General features: G+C 39.4%; 1 protein-coding gene across 9 annotated transcripts in view; it reads left to right on the top strand.

Annotated features, from left to right (window-relative positions):
- PHACTR4 (phosphatase and actin regulator 4) overlaps positions 1–22,998 on the top strand; it is a 114,718-nt gene that overhangs the window by 41,923 nt on the left and 49,797 nt on the right. For 8 of the 9 annotated variants that reach the window (XM_053660111.1, XM_037149844.2, XM_037149843.2 and 5 more), the window contains one exon: positions 10,205–10,256. In XM_053660111.1, the coding sequence (XP_053516086.1) occupies positions 10,241–10,256 (16 nt within the window). In that variant the 5' untranslated portion in view covers positions 10,205–10,240. Of the gene's footprint in view, positions 1–10,204; positions 10,257–22,998 lie in introns of those variants that run through there. The other variant, XM_037149846.2, reaches the window with a different exon arrangement.

Here is a 22,998-nt window from a genome sequence, read left to right as displayed (position 1 = left end):
ACGTGTCTCAAGTTCTTTAGATTCTATATTTCCCCTGCTATTCTTACCCTCCCCCTATGTATTTTCCATCTACTGTCTGTACTACTTATTTTCTGTACCTTCTTTCCCCTTCTCCTTCTCCCACTCCCCTGTTGCTAACCCTCCATGTGATCTTCATTTCTATGGTTCTGCTCCTGATCTAGCTGTCCTCTTTGTTTTTGTTTTAGGTGTGGTTCTTTTTTTTTTTTAATTTTTTTATTGATTATGCTCTTACAGTTGTTCTATTCCCCCCTTCATTCCCCTCCACCCTACCCCCTTGTCCCCACCATTACCCCCCCTTTAGTTTATGACCATGTGTCTCAAGTCCTTTAGATTCTATATTTCTCATACTATTCTTGCCCCCCATCTATTTTCTATCTACTGTCTATGCTACTTATTTTCTGTACCTTCTCCCCCCTTCTCCTCCTCCCACTCCCCTGTTGCTAACCCTCCTTGAGATCTTCATTTCTATGTTTCCACTCCTGATCTAGCTGTCCTTTTAGTTTGCTTTTGTTTTAGGTGTGGTTGTTAATAGCTGTGAGTTTGTTGTCCTTTCACTGTTCATGTTTCTTTAACTTCTTTTTCTTAGATAAGTCCCTTTAACATTTCATATAATAAGGGCTTGGTGATGATGAACTCCTTGAATTTGATCTTATCTGAGAAGCACTTTATCTGTCCTTCCATTCTAAATGAAAGTTTTGCTGGATAGAGCAATCTTGGTTGTAGGTCTTTGGATTTCATGACTTGGAATACCTCTTTCCAGCCCCTTCTTGCCTGTAAGGTCTCTTTTGAGAAATCAGCTGACAGTCTGATGGGAACTCCTTTGTAGGTGACTGTCCCCTTAGCTCTTGCTGCTTCTAGGATTCTCTCCTTCATTGTAATCTTGGCTAATGTAATGATGATGTGCCTTGGTGTGTTTCTTCTTGCGCCCAACTTCTTTGGGACTCTCTGAGCTTCCTGGATTTCCTGGAAGTCTATTTCCTCTGCCAGAATGGGGAAGTTCTCTTTTATTATTTGTTCAAATAAGGTTTCCACTCGTGACTCTTCCCCTTCTGGTACCCCTATAATTTGGATGTTGGAGCGTTTAAAGATGTCCTGGAGGTTCCTAAGCGTCTCCTCCTTTTTTTGAATTCTTGTTTCTTCATCCTTTTCTGTTTGGTCATTTTTTCCTTCCTTCTGGTCTGCTCCCTTGATTTGAGTCCCAGTTTCCTTTCCATTACTATTGGTTGCTCCCTTGATTTGAGTCCCAGTTTCCTTTCCATTACTATTGGTTTCCTGTGCATTACCATTCATTTCAATTAGTTTAGCCTTCATATGTTCCTCTAATTTGTGACTAAAATCAACCAATTCTGCGAGCATCCTGATCACCAGTGTTTTGAACTGCATCTGAAATTTTGGCTATTTCTTCATTGCTTAGATTTATTGGCTCTGGGGCTGTGAGTTCTTCTTGAGCCACGTTTTGATCTGTTTGTGCCTGTTACGCATGAGGAGAGGTGCCTTAGGTGTTCACCAGGGTGGGGCCACCCAGGTCGCTGGTTTGTGATGCTGTATGTGGGGGCGGGGTCAGAGAGAGAGCAGTGGTGGTCCTCTCCACTCGCCCAGTCCACCTCACTGCTCGCCCCTGCCTGCTTATCCCAGTGCAAATGTGCAATGCTGCCGCCCGCTGGGGCTTGCGTGATCTGTCTCAATGCTGGCCTCTTCACTGCTTTATCTGCGTGCAAATGCGCGACCGACTGCAGACAGCGAGCCGAACCTCTTCCCTGGGTTCCGCCTGTAGCTAGCCTGCACCTGGGATCCACGCCCTCGGCTGCCTGTGCACCCCCCTGGTCGGAGGATCTTTTTTGCTGGACCTGCTCTGTTGCTGGCTTCGCCCCTCTCACCGGTTTAGCTGAGCAGTTCATTGTTTTCGGACTCCATATTCGATTTTCTGTGTTGTTTGGTTGTGTTTATTGTTGTTAAAACTTTGTTGTTTTTAGATTTGGTTGTGCGAGGACGCAAAGTGTTCCCACCTAAGCCTCCATCTTGGTGGAAGTCCGGCTTCATTATCTTTAAAAAAAAGATTTGGCTTCATTATCTTTTTTTAAAAAAAGATTTTACTTATTTTTAGAGAGAGGAGAAAGGAGGGAGAAAGATAGGGACAGATCAGTTGCCTTTCCAGGGACTGGCCTGCAACTCAGGTATGTGCCCCGAACATGAATGGAACTAGTGACCTTTCACTTTGCAGAAAGGTCACTAGTTCCTTTGGGCCTTTCATGCCCAATCCTCTGAGCTACACCAGTCAGGGCTCATTATCTTGATAATGGGTTTTTTCATTTTATTTATTTTTAAGAAAACTTAAATTTATTTATCTTTAGAGGGAAGGGAAGGAGAGGAGGAGAGAAATATAAATGTATGGTTGCTTCTGTTGCATCCCCTGCTGGGGACTGGCCCCTGCTACCCAGGCATGTGCCCTGACTGGGAATTGAACCTCGATACTCTGGTTTGCAGGCCTGTGCTCAATCCACTGAGCTACACCAGCCAGGGTCTGGGTTTTTTTTTTTTTTTTTTCTATTTTATTTATTTATTTGTAGAGAGGGGAAGGGAGGGAGAAAGAGAGAGAAACATCATTGTATAGTTGCCTCTTACGTGGTCCCCACTGGGGACCTGGCCCACAACCCAGGTATGTGCCATGGCTGGGAATTGAACCAGAGACCCTTTGGTTTGCAGCCTGTACTCAATCCACTGAGCCACGCCTGCCAGGGCTGATAATGTTTTTAGACATTATGTATTTTGATCAAGTGCAGAATCACGATGGAGCCAAAATCTGCTGAGTTTTGTTTTGGAGCTAAAATCAAGGAGTGGGGTGAGCTTTAACAATACCTAAAAGGCCAGCCCTACTTCTCATATGGTTAAAACAAAAGAGGGAACCCTTTTCTTTGCTACCTATATTTCCATTATTTACACCTATCATATTGTACTAATACCCATTTGGGTTTTTTCTTAAAAGATTTTATTTATTTATTTTTAGAGAAAGGGGAAGAGGGAGAGAAACATCAATGTGTGGTTGCCTCTTGCACTTTCCTTAATAGTAATACTGGGGACCTTGCCTGCAACCCAGGCACGTGCCCTGACTGGGAATCTAACCAGCAACCCTTTGGTTTGCAGGCCGACACTCAGTCTGCTGAGCCACACCAGCCAGGGCTAATACCCATTTGTTATCATGACCCTCTCTTCTCCTCTACTAAGTATTTCTTCTTAAGGCTAAAAACCATAAACTTAATCATCTTTCTGTGCTACCTAACATTGGTGCTTGTCTTGTAATTGGCTTTTTATTTCCCCTAACAGATGGCTTTTATCACATCTTTAAAATATCAGAAATAAGTCTGAGAAGTCATCTGGCATCTTGTTGCTGGGCAATTTAGATCTTTTTTTTAAGCATTTTTAAAATTTAATTATTGTTCAAGTACAGTGTTCTGTCTTTTACTCCCATCCCAGCCCATCCCCCCAGTGCTCCCCACCTCCCTCCCATTTCTGCCCCCCTTAGTTTTTGTCCATGTGTTCCTGTGGGGACAATTTACCTCTTATTTGTCAGCCTGCAGGACTGTTTTTTGTTTTTTTTCCAGAAATATAGATACTATCCAGTAATTTCTGATACCCCTGTTTTTAACTGTTGTGGCTTGTTGCAGCTTGCTGAATCAAAGCAGCTGAATTTGATACAAGTTCAGTGTTGTTTCCTTCAAGAATTAACTCGTTTTTCTGGGCTCGAGATACCAAACCAGCAACTCCTGATCTCATCCAAACCCTGCAGATGTATTTTTTGCCTAAGAAACTTCTGATTATTTTTTGAAGATTTTAAGACAGAAGGTAAGGGAGGAGGAAGGGAGGGAAAAAGAGAGGGAAACATCAGTGTGTGAATGCTTCTCACGTGGCCCCCCCACCGGGGACTTGGCCTGCAACCCAGGCATGTGCCCTGACTGGGAATTGAACTGGTGACCCTTTGGTTCTCAGGCCAGCACCCGATCCACTGAGCCACACCAACCAGGGCGCATTTTTGCTTTTAATATTAAAAGTTATTAGCCTGTTTCTGCATGGTTCTGCATTTCTTTAACTGGATTGACCTAGCCACAGTTATTAAAGTTGAGGAACTAATACATATGAAAGATTTTGCTAAAACTAAGAAAGGGCATAGATGTATTTCAAAATTCTCATACACTAATATTAATTAGTACAGATAGCACCAGAAGTACAGATACCGTTAGCAACAGGAGCATTTAATATCTGTTAGGTAAACTGTAGACCAAGACTTTCAGTAGTACAAGTATAAAATAAAACTGAAGTGATTTTTCTTACTTGCCTTAGATTGTATGGACATTATCATAGCTACCACTTAAATGTAAACCAGACTGGCAAATGTTTTATATGCCTCCCTCTAAAATTTCATTTAAAAATCTGCTTGATATTAAAAAAGTAGATGCTTTCAGTTAGGCAGTAAAAACGTGGTCAGTTGTCCTGTTAAACCCTCTTTTGCTTATGTTGCGTGGCCTGGCATATCCTTGTGTTTAGGAATGTCATGTTTAGTTCAAAGCGATGTTTATGCAAAACGAGATTTTTAACATTCGATTAAGTAACTTAGCTAATTTGTTGTTTGGCTAGTTTTACATCTAATTAGTGCTTTCATGGAATAAGAAAATGACCAATATATTTCCTTACCGTTTTTCAAATTTACAGAGCCAGAAGGGAACTTCAGAGAGATCTGTTGGAACTTGGAGGTGGTGGTGGAGGGGATGGAGGGGGACTGGGAAGAGAATGCAGAGCACCTGGGAGGAAGGAAGAGAGCGGCGGTGTCCGGGGACTTGACTGCCTGCCCTTCCTCGCCCTGCCATTTTTTATGGCGGCAGAACTTTCTGGTGTTTGCACACTGAGATGCGCCCCCTCGCCTGTCGGGTTTGCTGCTTTTTCTAGAAGCCCTGCTGTCAGCATCCATTTGTGTGTAATCTAGTTGAAATTTTACACAGTCTTAAAAAAACCATTTGGCAGTTTAAGTGGTGAAAACCTTCTGAGACTAGTGGCTATACTTTTTTTTGTTTTTAAGCATTTTAGTCCAAGGTTGGGACTTCGTGTATAGTAAGGGTTTTGATTTAGTTTTACACTTGATTTAGATTTTCATCTGTGCAGGCGGTTGGTGTCCCAAATCTCTGAGTTGTTGAAGGGTCAACTGTATTTGGCGCCTTGAACCCTGGAAGAGTAAAGAATTTATTCCTAAAGAAATAGGGATGTATTCTGGGTGTAGGTTTGTCTTTCCCACCCTTAAGGCTGTGCAGTGAACACTACGTGTGACGTTGGGAAGTGTTTAATCTACCAGTAAGCATCTTCTCACAGAACATCATTTCATGACAGGGGACCTGCTTTGTAATAAGTGCAGGAGAGGGACCAGACCGTGGGATCTAGTGGTGGCATCGTAGGTAGAATCATCTCTGGAAGCTGCTAACTTGAAAGAGGACTGGAATGGCCTGATGAAGGCACAGCTGAAGCACCAACACTAGTATTTTATGACAAAATAGTGCTGTCCTCCAGGATGCAATATATATATATAATCAACTTGCCATCAAGTAGCTGGTTGGTTTCCTTAAAAGGTGGTGCCAGCTCTGGCTAGGTGCTTAGTTATTCGGAACATTGTCCCGTGCACCAAAAGGTTGTAGGTTCAATCCTCAGGGCATGTACGGGAGGCAACGGATTGATGTTTTTCTCTCACATTGATGTTCTTTCCCTCTCTCTCTCTGCCTTTGTCTGTCTCTAAAATTAATAAAAATATTCTTGGGTGATCATTAAAAAAGTTTTGTGCCATATTGTGAGCTTAGTGTAGGAACCTGTTGCTGGCCACTGGACTTTTGGCGGCATCAGTAGCTGCAGCATTTTTGGTAAGTGGGATGCATGTGTAGTTCATAGGTAACTGTGTAGTCCATGCATAGTGTAGATCTCTGCCACCACGGTCACCTTTTTCTTTTAAATTCATGTCTTTCATTAACCCATATACAATTATCTGTCTTCTAGTTTGTTGGAGTGGTAGGTCAGACCACGTTTGCCACAGTGATGTCTGTCAAAGTGGCTGGCCATAAAAACTCCAGCACTGCCTTCATCTGAGGGGCACTCCTGATGAAGCAGCTGATTTTTCCACCGCATCCACTTTGTAGCATTTTGGTACAGCCAGCTTCGCCTTCTTCCTCTCATGCCTGTTCTTCTTGTAGGGGGGTGGTGGTGGTAAGACTTCTCCTTTTCACAGCACCAGCACAAAGTCTCAACACAAGATGAAGTGCGGACTCCTTTTGAATGTTGTCGTCAAAGGGCGTCCGTCCTGCTGTTGCTTGCCAGCAAAGATCAGTCTGTTTATCAGGAGGAGTTCATTCCTTACCCTGGGCTTGGCCTTTATATTTTCTGTTGTGTCTAAAGGTTCAGCCTCGAGAGTGATGGTCACAAAAACCTGCACCTTGGCAGTGACTCCACCTGAGGTGGAGGAAAAAGAAGAGATGGGTTAGACCTGGGACACAGGAGGGGGAGATCGGTAGGCTGCTGGCCAGGAGCGGGAAGAAGTGCATGCTCACTGCAGATGACCACCTTCCTTCATGAGCTCATTCGTCAGCACTTGACCATGACAAGAGATGGCTGATGAAAACTGGTTGAGTCATTGCCTACTTGGTTGTTTAGTGCCTCTTTCATGGTAGATGTTCTCAGATGACTGTTAACATGGGATACAAAGTGTCTGTTCTTTTTTTAAGATTATTTTATTTTTAGACAGAGGGTTAGGGAGGGAAAAAGAGAGGGAGAGAAACATTAATGTGTGGTTGACTCTCATGTGCCCCACACTGGGGACCAGGCCCACAACCCAGGCATGTGCCCTGACTGGGGATCAAACCGGTGAGCTAGGGTTCACGGGCTGGTGCCTAGTCCACTGAACCACACCAGCCAAGGTATCAAATGTGTCTGTTATTACATCCTTCTGTATGCTTCTATCTTAAGACCTCCTTGCCCAATTTTCCAATTTTTCTCCTTACACCCCCCTGACCAGTATGTCAGGACATTTGCCTGCGAGTTGTCTGTGTTCTAACTCCAAACTACACAATGTAGGCAGTCAGGTGTACTGCCCAAAGCTCTGCTCATTGGGAGGGTTTCCGTCATCACTGTCTTTCAGTGCCATTGCAGCTACTACATTTTTTATTTGTGCCCACATACAGCCATCTGTAGAAGAGGTGAGGTTTTTTCTTTCTCACCTGGTGGTTTAGGCCCTCATATGGCCAAAGGTATATGCTGGGGGAGTGGTGCTTGTGCAGTAGTGGCAGGTGATATGAGGTTTGGGCTGTCTGCTAATGCTGTGACTTCTGGTACTGCTTGTGCTTGAAACTGGATGTATTGCTTTCATTAAACTGGATTCTTGTTGGGTCCACCCGACATTATGAGCTGGTGAGTCTCGCAGAACTACGTCATGATGGTGGGTGATTCTGGGTAAATGGTCATGTGGCACAGTATGGGCAGGTGTTCCTTATCTGCAAGGACCCAGCAGCGTGCCAGGAGTTGTTTTGCAGGAAGCATACAATTTTCTGCTGCAACTGGATGGCCTCGCTGTAGAGCCCCAGGGGTCCATGTAACGATTCTCCCACTGGGCCTTGCCATAATACCACAGGATCTGCCAGTGTATTTGCATCACCACCTAGGCCTGTAGAGTCCTTCTCTGTTCTGGCTGCTCTCGAAAGCGACAACTTTTTGTGTCACCCAGTACAAAAGAGCAGTATTCTCAGGTATTGTGCTTCCTTTTTAATGGTGGGACATACAAGATTCAGTTATTTATTTGGATGCCTTTGCTCAAATGGCATGTCTTATCAAGTCTCTGGTGACTGGGCCTATAAAAATTTTCCTGATGTAATTGGTATCTGAATCTTTGTAGCATTTATCCCTCACCCTTGGAGTCCATGTGTCCTGACAAGGCCTTTAATGTGCTATCAGTCTTTCACTTACCTAGCTCAGTTAGCATGATGTTGTTAATTTAGTGTTTTACTGTGATTTTCTGCAGGAAGTCCAGATGGTACATATCTCTTAGGACCGTGTTAGTGAAAGGGAGCCAAAATTGATGTAGTCCTGTAAATGTATGTTGTAATTCGTTTTATGTGAATATGATTTGTTTCTGATGCTATTTTGTTTCTTTTTTTAAAAAAATTAAAATTTATTGATTTTAGAGAGAGAGAGAGGAAGGGAGAAAGAAAGAGAGAGAGAGAGACACACCACTTTGTCGTTTCACTCATTGGTACGTTTTGGGGTGATTCTTGTATGTGCCCTGACTGGGGGGTCAAACCCACAACCTTGGCTTATCAGAATGAGGCCCTAACAACTGAGCTACCTGGCCAGGGCTTATAGGGATAAAAGAAAGAGTTTATTTCTCCAATTTCTGTGTTAATCTTCTCTAGAAAAGGTACCACATCTGGCATCTTTGGTGTTCCATGATCACCAAACTGGCAGCTACATTGCGACAACTGTTAGACTGAGTTTGTGGTAATTTGCTACTTTCCTCCAGGATTTGTCTAGTTTCCATAGCAACCACAGAGGTGAATCCTACATCATCTTTTAATAGTATAGCCCTAGCCCCGGTTGGTGTGGCTCACTGGATTGAGCCCTGGCCTGTGAGTCAAAGGGTGAAAGATTCGATTCCCAGTCAGGGCACATGCATGGGTTGCTAGCCAGTGCGAGGGGGGACCACACACTAATGTTTCCCTCTCTCTTTCTTCCTCCCTTCCCCTCTGCCTAAAAATACATAAAATTTTAAATTTAAAAAAAAAAAAGAATTTAGCTCTGATTTTTCACATCTTCCCTCCTTCAGCCCCGGGATACAATACTGTTTTGTTTGGTTTTTTTATTTGTTATCTTAGCATGTGGTGTAGGGCAGCTCTTAGTGGTTTCCTTCCACTTGGCCTTCCCCAGTATGAAACTCTTATCCTACATGCTAAAGACTCCAAATGGAGGTTGCACTAATTTCCAAGTATGTCTATTTCAATTATATAATATGCAGGGACCAGGGGAGTGATCACCAGGAGGTCCACAGACCCAGTGGGCCCATTGTCAACTGGGTATTGGGCCAGGACTCAGTTTATTTCCTGGTCCACATAAGTCCATGATGACACTTCCATTATCCAGATGTCAATGTCAACCTGCCCTCAAAACATTAGTGTTCCTGTTTACCATTATGCCCCAGTTTCCCATTACCTGGATAAATGGCCATAAGCAGGGCCACATATATGATCTATATGCCTTGTATTCCTGGATTGAGAGTGAGCAATAGAAACTGTCCACCAGAAGTGCCATGGTTCTCCCAGCCCAGATGGGGATAGGATGGCCAGGGGGTGCCCAAGTGTATGGCCAAGAGCCTCCTAGGAGAACAGGAGGCAGTAGATCATGTGTGTGAGCTGAAGCTTCAAGCCCCCAGCACGTTTATTATTTGCCTTATCAGACTTCTCTTAAAGAACACAAATTTACAAATAAAATTACCAAGAATTTTAAGATAGCAACTGCACAGCATTAAACTTCAAGTGCAGCTCTGACTGGTGTGGCACAGTGGCTTGGGCATCTCTCCACTAACTGAAGGGTCGCTGATTTGATTCCCAGTAAGAGCACATGCCTGGGTTGTGAGCCGTGTCCCTACTTTGGGGACATGCAAGAGGCAACTGATCAATGTTTCTCTTGCACATCGATGTTTCTCTCCCTCAGTTTCTCCCTTCCCTTCCCCTCTCTCTAAAAAAATAAAACAAAAAACAAAAAATTTTTAAGTGCAGATGACTTCTGAGTGTGGAGTCCGTGAGACCTATGGCATATGGAGTCTTAGAGCCATAGGTTTCTTAGGGAATGTTACTCATTCAAACCTCGGTTCTCAAATGTTTCCCATCTCAAACAGTTTAGTTCTCAACCAAGTTATTCATGGAAAACAATAATATATTTTAAAATGAAAATTATCCTTAATTATTTTATGAAATTTATATTATAAATCTGATTTTCACACCCTTAAAAACAAATCTCAATTGACAGACAGTGTTCTCACTTTATAAGTTGTACATTTCTATAATGCTGTATTTTTAAACTGTAATCAGTTACTGAACTGGGTTTATTTATTTTTGTTTAAGATGATGTATTCCATATTTTAAGCATCATATTTATTCTTTTCTCTCTTTAGAAACTATCCTACCTCCTTAAACTGGTCAGAACTGACATGGAAGATCCACTTGGTGAGTATCACCTACATCTTCCTTAGTAAATGCTCTTTGTGTTTTATTCTCATGTTCATTATGCTACTCTCTCAATTAGTGGTTCTCAAACTTTTGATCTCAGGATCCTTTTATACTCTTAAATATATTTGAGGGCCCCAAAGAGCTTTATTTGTATGACTTGTATTTGTTGGTATTTATTATAAGTTAAAACTCAGAAAATTTGAAAATATTACTTTATCTAAAATAACATCAATAAATCTATTACATATTCTATAAGTAGCATTTTTAATAAAAGATAACTCCCAAAATAAATTACTGAGAGGAGTGGCATTGTTTTATATTTTTACAAATCTTTTTGAAGTCTGGTATTAAGAGAAGACAGCTGGATTCTTGTATCTGCTTCTGCACTTGTTCTTGTGTGTCATCACATCCCATGTGGTCTCTGGAAAATTGACTGTACAGTTGGAAGATAATGGGAATGAAAGGACAAATAGCCTCCGTATATTACTATAAGAAATAATTCTAACCTTGCTACTAGGGATTCCCCAGTGGTCCCTAGACCACACTTTGAGAGCTGCTTCTCTAGGATGCTAATTAATTCAAATAAAACAAGAACTGTTTGGCAAATTAAAATAAGAAAATCTAAATTCTCAATCTAACAACACGGTTAAGGGAATAGAAATCTCAATACACAGAGGCTTAGTATCTACCTTTTTTACTAAAATGGCAGTTACTGTGTATTGAACCCTATTTTCCTATAGACTCTAATTTCAAAGAGAAATATAGTCTAGAATATCCAGTTATTAAAAAAAAATTGTAGACTAGAAAGTATAGTTAGCAGGTACTTCCCACGTAAAATATGCATCAGTGAGTGGGAGCCAGAGACAGTTTTCCTTTTTTAACCTCAGCAGCATGCTGGAGGAAGATTTTGATCCAAGCATTTGGTGATTTTTTTACCAAATGGGAAAAGTCTGAGTCTCCTTTTTTTTTTTTGTTAGTGTAATCTGAAGAAGCATAGTAAAAATGTTACCAAGTTTAAATTCTGTTCATGCCCAGCTACCATTGATGACTGTGAATAGGCACTTTGGCCTACTTGTACAAAAATATCAGATAGCTCAGATTCATAGCCCTTGCCCTGGATTTGAGAAGGCTTCTTAAAAACCTTGCAAAATCAGAATTTCTCCTCTGATTTTAGTGACCCTAAATGGCTTTTTTATGACCTTGGTGTTTTTCCCCCCTGAAGGATACCTTACATTGTGTCAAGTTCATCAGTGAAATCCTTGGTTTGAACACCAGAGGGCAGTTAGTATTTTATTTATAAATGTATAGTTTTATTATCAAGTTAATTCTTGAGGGGATTGTTTATTAACAATTTGATTGTAGTTGCCTGGTGACAAATCCTAAAGAACATGCCCGTATGGCCAGCGAGAGTAATGTACAATAATTCCAAGGATCTTTACTGGAAACATTTTCCTCGCTGACCTTCAACATCACCTAACTCAAGCATAACTTAAATTCTGTTTAATCGAATTAATTAAATTTATCATCGAGCTAATTAAATTTAACTTAGATGAAGTATAATTTAAATTTACTGGAGGATACCGAAGCAAGAATGCTGCTATGGAAGTTGTAGTTGACCAGTACTAAGTTGAAACATAAATTGAAATGTGCTTTGATCACTAGTATGGGGGAAACATTTGTGTTCTGTGCTAGTGAGATTTTTCCTCTAATACTTCAGATCTTGGAATTTGTAAATTAGTTAACTTTTACATTCATAATGTGGATTTTAGAAAAATGGAATGATTCATAGTCATATATTTAACACCCAATCTCATTCTGCTCATTCTGTCTCATCCATTCCCTCTTCAGACGTCATACTGATTTTTCCTTAGTTGCCTGCAAAACATACACATGACGAGACTTTGGTTTGAGTTATGCTCCACACAATTCCATTAGACAAAATAAAGATTCTGAATGTAAAATGAGTTTGTTTTTAAAAAGATGGAGTCTTAAAAAAAAAAGAAGATGGAATCTACATAAGATGGGGTGAAGGTTTTGTTAGCTAGCAGTTTTGTAGAGATATATATTGAGAGTGAATTTTTTTATTAAAAAAAGAAAACTGATGGATTTTTATCCATCAAGTTCCTGTGGGATTTACCTAAGGCTTCTAGGATTTTTTTCTATATAGGCAGGTGTTTGTATATATTAAAACTCATTAATTTTGTTAGTATTAACACTTTTTAATACCACTACTGATCTCATTGGAAAAGTCTTTAAATTTTCAAAGTTGTCAGGCTCACTCTGATACGGTTTTCAATTTTCTTATTTTTTTTTGGAAGCTTGACTTAATATCACTGACAATGCATACTGTTATGTTTTGTTTTGTTTTTAGTAACAGACTCACTTTATTCAATTTTGAGAAAATAATCTGTCCGATATCTGAGCATGAATAACATAATCTGTCATTCAATCTTTCAAGCGAAATGGTATTTTTGACAAAAACTGGCTAGTTCATCTTGCAACTCAGTCACACAAATGCCTTTCCTGAAGGTAACTATTGTACTTATATTTAAAAAGACATACCAGCCCTGGCTGGTGTAGCTCAGTGGATTGAGCATGGGCTTGTGAAGCAAAGGGTCCCTGGTTCGATTCCCAATCAGGGCACATTCCTGGGTTGCAGGCCAGGTCCCCACTAGGGGACACATGAGAGGCAACCACACATTGATCTTTCTCACCCGATTTTTCTCACCCACTCTTTCTCCTTCCCTTCCCCTCTCTCTAAAAATAAATAAATAAAATATTTTTAAATAAAAATAAAAAGACATACCAAAAGGTTGCATTATTAAAACTAGTAACCTTTATGTTTTTATCAAGGATATTCTTTTTGTTTTTTTAAAGATTTTATTTTTAGAGAGGGGAGGAAGGGAAAAAGGGGAAGAAAAACTTCAATTGTGGTTGCCTCTCGTGCACCCCCTAGTGGGGGGCCTGGCCTGCAACCCAGGCATGTGTCCTGATGGGGAATCAAACCAGTGACCCTTTGGTTCACAGTCCAGCGCTCAATCCACTGAACCACACCAGCCAGGGCCATTCTTTTCTTTTCTTTTTTCTTTTTCCCCCCAAGGACATTCTTAAAGCTGGCATTATGCCCTGGCCAGTATGGCTCAGTTAGTTGGTACATGGGCCAGTAAACCAAGGGGTTGTGGGTTTGCTTCCCAGTCCGGGCATTTGCCTAGGTTGGTCTCTGGTCAGGATGCATATGGAGGCAGCCAATTGATTTTTCTCACATCAGTGTTTCCCTCTTCTCTCCCCTCTCTTCTCTAACATCAGTAAGCATGCCCTGGGGTGAAGATTTTTTTTTAAAAGCTGGCATTATTTTTAACTTCAGTTATATAATGGTGAAGACTCTGAGGCCTGGTACAATTTGGTGCTATTGCCTTAATTTGTGTTAAAAATTTTGTGTTAAATTACCAGCAGTTTTGCTCACCATTGCTTTTGGATTATCAGAGCAAGTGTCAAAATGGTGAAAAGGGCAAATAGCTCTTTAGTATTATTAAGTGTATAGTTGTACTTCTTGGACCCCTGAAAGAATCTCAGGGATGCCCAGGGATCAATGAACTGTACTTTCTCCAGCTTCCTGAGATTCGTAGAGTAGAAGTCATGAGTAAAGTCAGGACTTAGTCTTGGAAATTGTATTGGGCAGGGCTTCAGTGTGGACCAGATATGGGACATTTGGCAAAAATATGGTCACAGGGAGTGAGCAGTTCTGTGGCTTTTTCTAAATTGACTGTGATCTACCAACCACTGTAGAATAAAGAATACTTCTGTGGGGTGAAATGAGCTCATTAGGCAGGTGCATATTTTGAGAAGAGATTCACTTGCATTCAGTCAAGACAAGCTGGTGGCCAGGCTTACCTCGGCCCTGTGTTCTTGTCTTTGAAAAGGGGATAAATGGCAGCAGAGATTTTGGTGCTGATGGCCTTTCATCCCCTGCTTCGTGTGTCTCTTGAGTTACACTGCTCCAATCTGGATAGGTGCCCCTCCGTGTGTGATACACGGCTGTTATCTGGGGTATTCCTGGTTACCTGGCAACTCTGCTTCTCTCCTGTGTTTCCTCTTATGTCTTCCTCTTTCTTGACTGCCAATAGCCTCTTGATGTTGGACCTCCTGGAATAGTACTCTGATTTTTGTCTTTTTCCTTTAGCTCTACCTCCTGGAAGATTTCTTTATCTTTACTTTCTATTAATTTTTTTACTGTTACGTTTTACCTTCTAGGAGGTCTTTTTTTCTTTGAATGTTTCTTTCATAATATTCTTTTATTCTTTCAACAAATTTTCTTTGTTGCTTTGTCTCTTTTCCCTTAAAGTTACTTTTCTCTGTTTTGATCTCTTTTACATTAGAGTTTTCTTGTGATGTCTAGTAATAGATGTCTGCTCGTGATTAAGAGTGGGAAGCTTTAAATAGAAGCTTTAAACACATAGGCTGGTTGCCTTGGGACTTTACTATAGGGTGAACTTTGTGTCCCTGTTGTTGATTAACTTCTTCCTATCAGTATCGTGGACAAGAAGCAGAGTCTTCCCATCACTGTTTAGGTGGGGTGAGGGGGTGAGGAGTGTTGGCGGGGGTTGCTGCATTCAACATTAATTGTGCATGTGTTCACTTAATTCCCTTCAGTTTTCAGTACTATATTCCCACCAACTGTCTTTTGTGTCCCCCAGTCCATAGAACATTTGTTTTGTCCCTTGTAGAAAGCAGACCTCGAAAATTCTGCCAGGGTGGGTGTGGAGCAAACATTCAAGGTTATGAAGTGGGGAAGATAGTAAAGGGATCAAACAGCTCTTATCCTGAATCTCCTTATTTTATTCCCTTCCCTTTCATCCCCTGCTTCAAAGAATACAGTGGTAGAATACAGTAGAAGTATTATTAAACTCCATTGATATATACAACTACGTTTTTTTGTTTTTTTTTAAATAGTGACCACACTGTACATAAGTGTTAGGGGAAGGAAGGGTCCAGAGAAAATGTGTATACAACTGCACTACTGCGATGCCTCACACCTCAGTAATTGACATACGTTGCATTAATTTCAGGTGGACAACACGATTTGATATTTGTAGATATTGCAAAATGATCACCACGATAAGTCTAGTTAACATCATCATACAGTTACAGGATTTTTTTTCTTGCGATGAGAACTTTTATGATCTATTCTCTTAGCAACTTTCAGATGCCTAATACGGTATTATTAACTGCAGTCGCCATGCTGCTCATTACATCGCCATGACTCAGTTATTTTATAACTGGAAGTTTGTACTTTTGAATCCCTTCACCCCTTCCACCCCACCCCACCCCACCCCACCACTTTTAAAAATGGCTCATTCCCTCCTTGACTTGCTTTCTTCCTCCCTTATCAACTGTTAGTGGGTTAACAGCCACTCTCCCCATAGCACACATGAGGAAAAGGTTCTGAAACCTCGGCATATGGAAACTCTGGAAGGTTTTTTGGTATAGGACAGCATCTGTATATTCTAGATTGCCTTCCCCAAATGTTTTACATCTTCTGACAACTTCATTCAGTTTCTCTATTATCCTCCTGTCCACAGAAGTGAACACAGTTTGTTTTAAAAACTTGGTATGTGTTTGATGAAATATTTAATGAAGTAGATTATTAGTTTGAAACTAGGTTATTTTATGTGCATGGTGTTCTGGGAACAGATTTACAAGGTAACTTCTCTTGTAGATTAGAATTTATGTCACATAGGAAATGGGAGAAACAATTTGTTGAGGTGGAAAACAGAAGCTATATCCTAAACAAATAAAGTCAGTTATTTTCTTCATACTCTGTATCTCAATGTATAAATCATTATTATGTTATAAAGGGTTTTTTCCTACCTGTTCAAGGACATATATTAAGGAGCCACACTCAAGAGTTTATGCATTTGACATCAGAGTTCATGGGAAAAATTTTGTGATGTTATGTTGCTACCATCTGAAGTTCAAATGTGCTAATAACACAGTCCTTCCCTCCCTCCTCTTTAAGAACGAAGGATAAAATATGAACTTAATTAGTTTTGAGATCCTTGGGATGTGGGAGATAAATTCCTCTGGAATTAAACAATGCCAAAAATGATGTTAGTTCTATTTTTCCCCTGTGGTTTTGAGTAGAAATTTAATATAGCATTGTTATGAACAAAAATATCTTCAGTCATCTTATTTCCTGATAAGACCATGAACTTAGGGAGGGCAAGATCTTTTTACTGTTGTATCCCACCGCCCCAATAGTAAGCACACAGTACATATTTGTATGTATTTCTCTTGCTGTGGTTTTAAAATTTTCACATAGGGTAGAACTACCCATCTTAAGGGAGATAGAGTACAGGGGACCCCTGTTTCTATGAGCTTGAATAACACAGCTATCAATACAGCTTTTTTCTCTGTCCGTAGGAAAAGATGAGCCACAGTACTAGTAAAGGAAGCCTGCCAGGCAGTCGTGCTGATGTTCCAGGCTGTCTCCCATGTCCCCTCACCACTTTTTATCACTTCCGACTACTACTTCCTGCCTAGGAAACCAAAGCAAGTGTGATGTGGTGACTGCGTATGTAGACTGGTTTCCATCTGAGCCCTTATCAGCGTGTCGTGTCTGCTTCATAGGCAATGATTATGAAAATTAAAATTAAAAGAAGAACAGGGATGTATGGCTTTCACTTATTATTTTGTATGGTTTGCATTTTTGGACTGTCCAGTGTATTACTTTTATTTTTCCAAATGTGAACAGGGATTTTGTCTGGATTGTAGCGTTAGGGGCATTTTTGTTTCTTCATTATATTTCTCAGAATTAAAAATGAAATATATAAAAACTAACTTCTTGACTTGACCAGTGTGGCTCAGTTGGTTGGGCATCATCCCACAAAGGGAAAGTTCGCCAGTTCCGTTCCCTGCCAGGGCCCAGTCCTCTGTCAAGGTATGTGCGAGAGGCAACCGGTCGATGTTTCTCTCCCTCTTTTCCTACCCTCCCCTCTCTAAGAGTAAATTAAAAAAATAAAATTAAATTAAAGTAACTTCTTAAAGGAAGTAAGAGAATAAAAACCATAGTTAAAAGGTATTAAGTATGCTAATGGTCATTCTGTGTGTACAGCTTACCTACTATACCTTTTACAGCTCTATTTAATAATGCGTCCTTTTCAAATATAACTCATACTTTACTCTTTCTATGATATTCTGCCTACCCTACCAAACTCTAACACAATTGACTTACTCCCCATTCATTCATTTGTTCACTAAATACAGACAAATCAGCAAGGCTGTGGAGTCAAACATGAGTTAAGGTCCCAAGAATCTACCATTCTTGGCTGTGTCCTTTTGGGTAAGACATTTACTCTCTGATCTTCCATTTATTTGTAAAATAGGGATATGAATTTTGCCTTTGTCACAGGGTTGCTGTAAGCATGAGATGAATTAATGCTTGTGATGTGCTTATAAGCACACAGTAAACATACAATAGCTATAATACTCTCTCCTGGGCACTAAGGGTATGAACATGAGTAAGACATGATTCCTGGTCTTAGGGAGCTTTCAGTTTGTTTTAAGCAGTTGCTCGCTAGGTGCTTCCTAGGATTCTTTTTTTAAAAAGTTCAGATTGAGATATAATATATATATACAATAAAATTTACCCTTTATATGTATATAGTTTTGTTTTTCCCAAACATATAAGGTTGAATGACCACCACCACACTCAAGATATGGGGTATTACCTTCACCCCAAAAAGTTCACTATCTATCTCATAAAATCAGTTTCCTCCCTCTTCCCCCGACCCTGGCAACCACTTATCTAAGTTCTGTTCCCTCTTCTGTAATGTTATATAAACAGAACTAAATGATATGTTGACTTTTGCATCTTTTTTTTCCCCTTTACAATTTCATTTGCTTTTAGAGAGAGGGGAAGGGAGGGAGAAAAAGAAGGAGAGAAATTGACTTGTTGCCTCTCCCATGCTCCCAGTGGATACCTGGGCCTGGAGCCAGGCGTGTGCCCTGACCGGGAATCAAACCCAGAGACCTTTCCATTGGGAGGAGGCCCAACCCACTAGTCAGGGCTGCATCTGGTTTTTTACTTAGCATAGTGCTGCTGGGATTCATACATGTCGTTGTATGTTTCAGTGGTTCTTCCCTTTCACTCCTTTTCTAGAATTTCATGTAGTTAGAATCGTATTGCATTTAGGGTTCCTTCATATCTTTTTGTAGCTTCATAGCCCCTTTCTTTTTAGCACCGAATAATGTTCCATTAATTGGATATATTACAGTTTATTCATTCGCCAGATGGGCATCTTAGTTGCTTCCAAATTATGGCAGTTATGAATGAAATTACTGTAAACATCTGTGTGCAGGTTTTTGTGTGGACATGCTTTTAGGGATTTGGGTAAATGTCAAGGAGTGCAATTATTAGAATGTGTGGTGAGAGTAAGTTTAGTTTTGTCAGGAACTAGCAGATAATCTTCTATTTTACATTCCCACAGTAAATGAGTGTTCCTGTTACTCTCCATTTGCTTTTGTCATTGTTTTGGATTTTGGCCACGCTTAATAGGTGTGTAGTGGTATCTCATTCTGGTTTCAGTATGCAGTTCCCTAATGACTAATGAAGTTGAGTAACTTTCATGCGTTTATTTGCCACTCAAATATTTTTGTTGATGAGATGTTGTTCGGATCATTTATTATTTTTAAAAACTAGCTATTTTTCTAGCAAATTTTCTTATTTGTGAGAGTTTTTTTTACATAGCCACATACAAGTTTTGTTTTGCCTTTTTAAAGGTTTATTTATTTATTTATTTTTAGAGAAAGGGGAAGGGATGGAGAAAAACATCCATGTGTGGTTGCCTCTTGTGTGACTCCACTGGGGACCTGGCCTCACAACCCAGGCACGTGCCCTGACTGGGGAATCGAACCAGTGACCCTTTTGTTCACACTCAGTCCACTGAGCCACACCAGCCAGGGCTTAGGTCAATGATTCTTTTTAACTTAATTTTTGGATATGGTAGGAAGTTGAAAGTATTTTCTGTTGTCCACTCAATTAGCACTTTTGTTGAGTTCCTGGTGAAATAAATAATTTTCTAGAAAAATAAAATTTACCAAAGTGACTCAAGAAATAAAAATTCTGTATAGACTAATAGTCATGGAAGAAAAGTTAAAACTCATCTAGGCCCAGTGGGCTTTATGGGCAATTTCATTCATAGTTTGAAGAAGCACGTAATTATAATGCTATATCAAACACAGATCAGAGAAAAATAAAATATACCCATTTATTTTATAAATTAGCAAAATCTTAATAACTAAAAGCTGATAAAAATGGTACAAAAATAAAATTGACATTTGTCCTATCTCACTTTATAGAGTCACAGAAAGTCTACTACTGAAGGTTCGGGGGTTCGATTCTTGTTCAGGGCACGTGCCTGGGTTGCAGGTTCAGTCCCCATTTGGGACACACAAGAGAGGAAACCAATCCATGTTTTTCTTTTTAATATAAAAACCATTAAAAAATTTGAAATGTTACATTTTAATATTAAGTCATAAGTTAATTCCTTTAATTAAAAGGTGTTTTTCCTCAACTTTGCTTAAATTTCAGTTTAAGTATGGTCAGTATACAGCCCTGGCTGGTGTGGCTCAGTGGACTGAGTGCCAGCCTGAGAAGCAAGGGGTTGGGTTTGATTCCTAGTCAGGGCACATGCTCCTGTTTCAGACCAGGTCCCTAGTAGGTGGTGTGCAAAAGGCAACCACACATTGATGTTTCTCTCGCTCTCCCTCCTTTCCTCTCTCTAAAAATAAGTAAATAAAAAATATTTTTAAAAAAAGTTAGAAATACATTTCCCATTAGCGGGGATCCATTCATTAGTTTCCAAACAGCCTCTGTGGTTGGCTTCTTGCATTTGTTCAGAGTCCTATAATGTTAGTTACCTTTCATGATAGAGCTTTGCTTGACTGAAAGGCAAGATAGTTTTTATAAGATTGCAGTGTGAAACATCAGTTTCATGCATGAGTACAAAACACATGCATGTGTTCACATGCCCATGCACCCCATAATGGAGGCTTCCATTAAAAGAAGGTGACACCAGAAAAAAAAGCTAAACAGAATGGAGATAAGAAATCTATAGATGTAGGGTGCAAAACACTGGTTATAAGGATGCTCAAGGAACTTAGTGAGGACCTCAGCAGCATTAAAACGGTCCAGTCAGAAACAAAGGATACAGTCATTGAAATAAGGAACAATTTACAGCTACAGCTAGCTGTAAACTGCATAACAATCTGTAGCTACAGCTTACCTTTTTTTCATTGCATAAAAAGATTAAATACTACATTGTTCTTACCATTTAAACATTTTGTATATTTAAATTTTTGTATTTGTTTTATTTGATTTTATATCTTTTGTTTTTCTTTGACCTCCCAATATAATTTAAATGCTGTAAAAAGAGATGAGTCTGGCTGTTTTCTTCTGCCCATTTTCCCCCCAGAGTCAGTCTTTTCCCTTTTAGTTTAGAAATCGATAATCAAAAGGCTAGAATAAGAACTGTAAAAATTATGTCTTAAATAGTAAAAGAAAAAGGTGGCACCAAAGAAAAGACATTCTTGCTAGAATGAGAAGCTTGACTTAGTACTGAAGGTGTGTGCTTATTTAGTTCTGTTTATAATCTTATAATGTATCCAGGGCAATGGCTTAACATTGGTTACAATGAAGCTCATTTAGTTTTGCTTGAATATTTATTTGATATTTAATTGCATACTCTAACCCCAACCAAAAGGTGAAAAGGTAGATGGATGGATAGATGATTGATTTATTAAATCACTCAATACATTTTTGTGGGCACACCACTGTAGTTGTCATGAATGCAAAAAAAAAAAGAATAAAACAGTTTCAGCGCTCAAAGAGGTTAAGAACTATTACTAATGGTAGGCAGAATGAATCAATGTTTTTATACTGATAAAAATAGTTGTGTTGTTGGGATTTCATGCAGTGTTATTCACCATGGCTTGTGGTTAAGGAAATTATTAAAACAAAATTTGCTTGTGTAGCATTTAGTACTTCCTTTTCTATATCTGTGTTCTTTGAACAGTTCAGTGGTGATTTCTTTAAGGACAGTTTTTTGTTTCATTGTTTTTGTTTTGTATCTAACAGGAGATTTGGGCAAACATGGGCAAATGGGGAAAACTCTGGGGGCTTCCTAACTGCCTCAGGTAGTATAGGTAGACAATACTTGGCGTTGAAACATACTTGTGCGTTGCTAATAATAGTGCCTCCAGTTGTAATGTGGGTTAAAGCTGTAGTAAACCTGCGCTTCAGTAAATGTGGTTTCTCATGAAACTTTGAGGCTGGAGTATATTGTAGATTTAGTTTTAGGAACAGTAGAAATGTATTTGATCCAACTCTCTTGAGTTTGGCAACTCTCTTTGATTTTAGACCTTTTATTTATTTTCTAAGAAATTCATTTTAAAATTGATTTTGAGATAGAAGCATCATTCTTGTTGATGATCATACTTGAAATTTTCTGAAATTTTTCATACTGGAAATGTCAGAGGTGAGCTAAGAGAACAAATGTTTGCTTTTTAATTTTAGCATGGTAATTTTTGGCAGTGTGCTCTGTGGTATGCTTTTGGTAACTGCTCTGTGTCTGAATTTTACTTTTGTTATACCTCCCAGAGTTTTTATAAAGTTAAAAATAAATGTCCTTAGTTAAGCATCTAGGAAGTATTGTGTGAATCCATTGTATGTTTAGATCTATAGTGTAGTAGTTAGGAGTGGAGATTCACATCTAGATGACTTAGACATGAATTCTACCTTTGCCATTTATTAGCTCTGAACTCCTTGGATAAGTTAACCACTGTGTAACTCAATTTTCTCATCAACTAGGATAATAGATGGTATCCTCCTTATATGTCTGTCATAAGAATTGGATGAGTTAATACATGTAAAACACTTAGAATACTTCCTGGCATTCCAGTGCATGCTCAGTCATGTATAGCTGTTACTCAGAGAATGGGGAGAAGGAATGGGTGGGAAATTGAACTTAGTTTCTTTTTTCTACGTTTTAGCTTTCCTTTTCATTACAGCTTTTGTTAGAGATGTTCATATATAACAGGGTAGATCATTTTTGAATTTAGTATTTTATTTCACCATGTTCTGATTTTTCTGATGGAAACTTTTATCACTTAGTGAAATGATCAGAAACCAAGAAACAGGAATGAAGGGGAGAAGAAGCAGAGGCCAGAAATCAGCTTTGAGAGATCAGACTGGTGGTGCTACCTTAGACCTTGTGTTTCTCTCAGAAACTTGAAGAAAAGCAGAATTACTTTTTAAAAATAGGCTTTTCATAAATCTAAAAGCAACTACTATGAAAAGATGGTATTGTTGTTCACATATAGCTACTAGTTTGCAAGATAATCTCAATTAGGTCTTTCTTTTTTTTTATTTTTTGTCATGAAATTGTTCAGTGATTTATTATAATGTGCTCATTACCTACATGCCAGGTTTTTTCCCCCACCATAAATGCTCCATAATTTAAAAGGAACACCTATAAGCTAATTTAGTGAAAGGCCGCATTCTCCCTTTGCCTCCTTCCATTTTTTTCAAATATTTATTGAATATCCACTATATGTTGAGCAGTATGTTATTTGCTGAGGATATAAAGAAAATTTCTGCTTTCAAAGATATGTAGGAGAGACAATTATAATGAAAGTAATAGATAGTAATAAGAGTGATGTGTACCCCTGTATGTAGAGGTAT

Source organism: Artibeus jamaicensis, unplaced genomic scaffold (assembly GCF_021234435.1).
Source record: "Artibeus jamaicensis isolate MK-2021 breed Jamaican fruit bat unplaced genomic scaffold, CSHL_Jam_final scaffold_847, whole genome shotgun sequence".
NCBI classification, from domain to species: Eukaryota; Metazoa; Chordata; class Mammalia; order Chiroptera; family Phyllostomidae; genus Artibeus; species Artibeus jamaicensis.
This window is presented reverse-complemented; position numbering and strand designations above follow the sequence as displayed.